At 37.3% G+C, this 2,433-nt stretch overlaps 1 protein-coding gene across 1 annotated transcript; it reads left to right on the top strand.

The window, feature by feature from the left end:
• The first annotated feature begins 209 nt into the window (after positions 1-209).
• LOC131027276 (GRAS family protein RAM1-like) lies at positions 210-1,715 on the top strand. The gene has a single exon (XM_057957291.2). The coding sequence runs from the start codon at positions 210-212 to the stop codon at positions 1,713-1,715; it is 1,506 nt and encodes a 501-aa protein (XP_057813274.2).
• The last annotated feature ends 718 nt before the right edge of the window (positions 1,716-2,433 follow it).

The raw sequence follows: 2,433 nt of genomic DNA on the forward strand, positions 1-2,433 counted from the left end.
AGTTCTGCCGGTTTATGCCAGATTTGCATGTATCTCGTTGTATTTGGTGATATGGCGACATCAACTTTGTAACAAAACATTAGTGCCATTATTTTTTTGTCTGGTGTATATGTCTTTTCCGTCCTGACTCCTTATTTACGTCTTCCCAAAATACTCTTCATCTTCCTCGAGTGAACGCTGAAAGCCAATCTGAAGCAAATTAAGAGAAGATGACTGTATCTAACAATGGAATTCCCGTATCCATATCGGATTATCCATTCAAGTCGTTACTCTGCGAGTCAGATGGTTCTGAGCGTGATCAATATCTGATCATGGCCATGGACGACAACTTTGCTCTGCCCCACCATGAAATGCTTCCTTTCGGGGAGGAGCTCACGAGCCATAATTTATTTCAAATCTTCCCTTTCGAAGAGGAGCAAATAAAAGATTATGAAGCAGAGTGTTCGCTGACTGTGGATGATATTTTCTTACCTGAAGAACAATTTCGTAATGAGATCCTTCCAAATAAGGATATCTTGTTGTCTGAACAAATCCCGAATTCACCGCCAGTGGAGGGGCTTGAATTGGTTCAACTTCTCTTAGACTGTGGACGAATGATAGGCAACGGGAACTATGATCAAGCTGCTCTGCTGGTGAGCAAATGCAGGAATTTGTCTTGTCAGTTGGGGAATCCTACACAAAGGCTTGCCTATTATATCTCCGGCGCCCTGCAGGATAGAATCCAACGCCAGAGTCTCGGCATGTTACATAGCGCAGCTAAACCAGTCCAAGATTTTGCTTTCAATATTGACAATGAAATTGAACAATATGAATTTTGTAGTCTGGTTGCTTACTATACTAGAGTTATGCCCTATAACAAACTGCTGCAGTTCACGTCTGTGCAGGCAATCATCGACACAGTGGGGAATGCAAGGAAAATTCATGTAATTGATCTCGGGATGCGTAGTGGGTCGCATTGGACAATATTGATGGAGTTTCTTGCACACAGAGTTGTTTCTTCTTCTTTCGGTGCGCTTGAACTTCTCAGGATAACGGCAGTTGGGATGAATGGCAAAGACCTTAGAAAAAGCGGAAGAAGACTTCATGAGCTCGCTAAATCTTTGGCGATTCCTTTTTTGTACAGTATCGTGGAGATCCCAAACATAGAGGAGATTAAGGAAGGTTTATTCACCATTAGATCTGGTGAGGCGTTGGCAGTCTACTCTTCAATTATTCTGAGAAGTTTGTTATATGACCCGGTCCTTCTCGACAATCTCTTAAGCGTTATCAAGAAACTAAGGCCTCGGATAATGGTGAATGTTGAAGTAGAAGCGCAGCATAATTCTCCGTCTTTTGTGAATAGATTCAGCGAGGTGCTTTTCTATTACATGGCATATTTTGATCTGGTGGATGTCACCATGACAGACAGAAATGATATTAAGAGGCTGAAGCATGAAGAATTATTCAATGGAAGTCAGATTAGGAGTATGATAGTCTATGAGGGGAAGGAGAGGAGTGTTAGGCATGTTAGAACTGACGTGTGGAGGTGTTTGTTCGAACAAGCAGGGTTCAGGGTAAAGAGCTTCAGCTTTCAAGCAATGTATCAGGCTAGGTTGTTATTAGGAGAATATGCTTCGGGAGAATATTATACTCTGGAGCCCAATGGACATGCCATAATTGTAAAGTGGAAAGGGGCACCACTGTTTTCACTCTCGGCATGGAGTGGTATCAAATAAATGTTCATCGATGTTGCTGAAACAAATCTCTGCATATTGTAAATATGTTACATTAAAATATAACGAGTTTGTTGATTCATTTGCATGGAAAACAGAAAGTTTAGTTTTGTTCCGTTTCTGAGACGGAACCCATTTTAAGTTGACTACGTATCGATCCATACTAGCTTAGGTCAAAAGAAGTAAAACTACTCGAGTGAATACGCATCACTAAATATAGCTGTTTAATTCAATTGATATATTTTAATTCTTCTAAATGCCAATTGTAGTTTAGTTCAAATCATTTTTGCGATGAATCTAGACTTCACTTCATTTCAACACATTGCAATATGAAAATCGAATAAATTAATAGATATATAATTTTAGTTCATAATAGAGTATAAAGAATAATAATTTTAATTCATATGTATTAGATATAGTCAATTATTCAACTTTTTAATCATCAATTACTTTACTGAAAAAAAAATTATTCAATTTAAATATTTAATATTTTCATAAATATAAATATTTATTATACTTGAGTACACACATACACACATGTACATGTATATGTATATATATACATATATGTGCATATGTGTGCATGCGTGTGTGCATGCATGTATGTATGTGTACATATATGTATATGTATCTATATGTACATATGTGTGTGTATGTATGTATATGTATATATATACATACACTTATATACACATACATACATACATACATACATACATAC

Source organism: Cryptomeria japonica, chromosome 4 (assembly GCF_030272615.1).
Source record: "Cryptomeria japonica chromosome 4, Sugi_1.0, whole genome shotgun sequence".
NCBI lineage: Eukaryota > Viridiplantae > Streptophyta > Pinopsida > Cupressales > Cupressaceae > Cryptomeria > Cryptomeria japonica.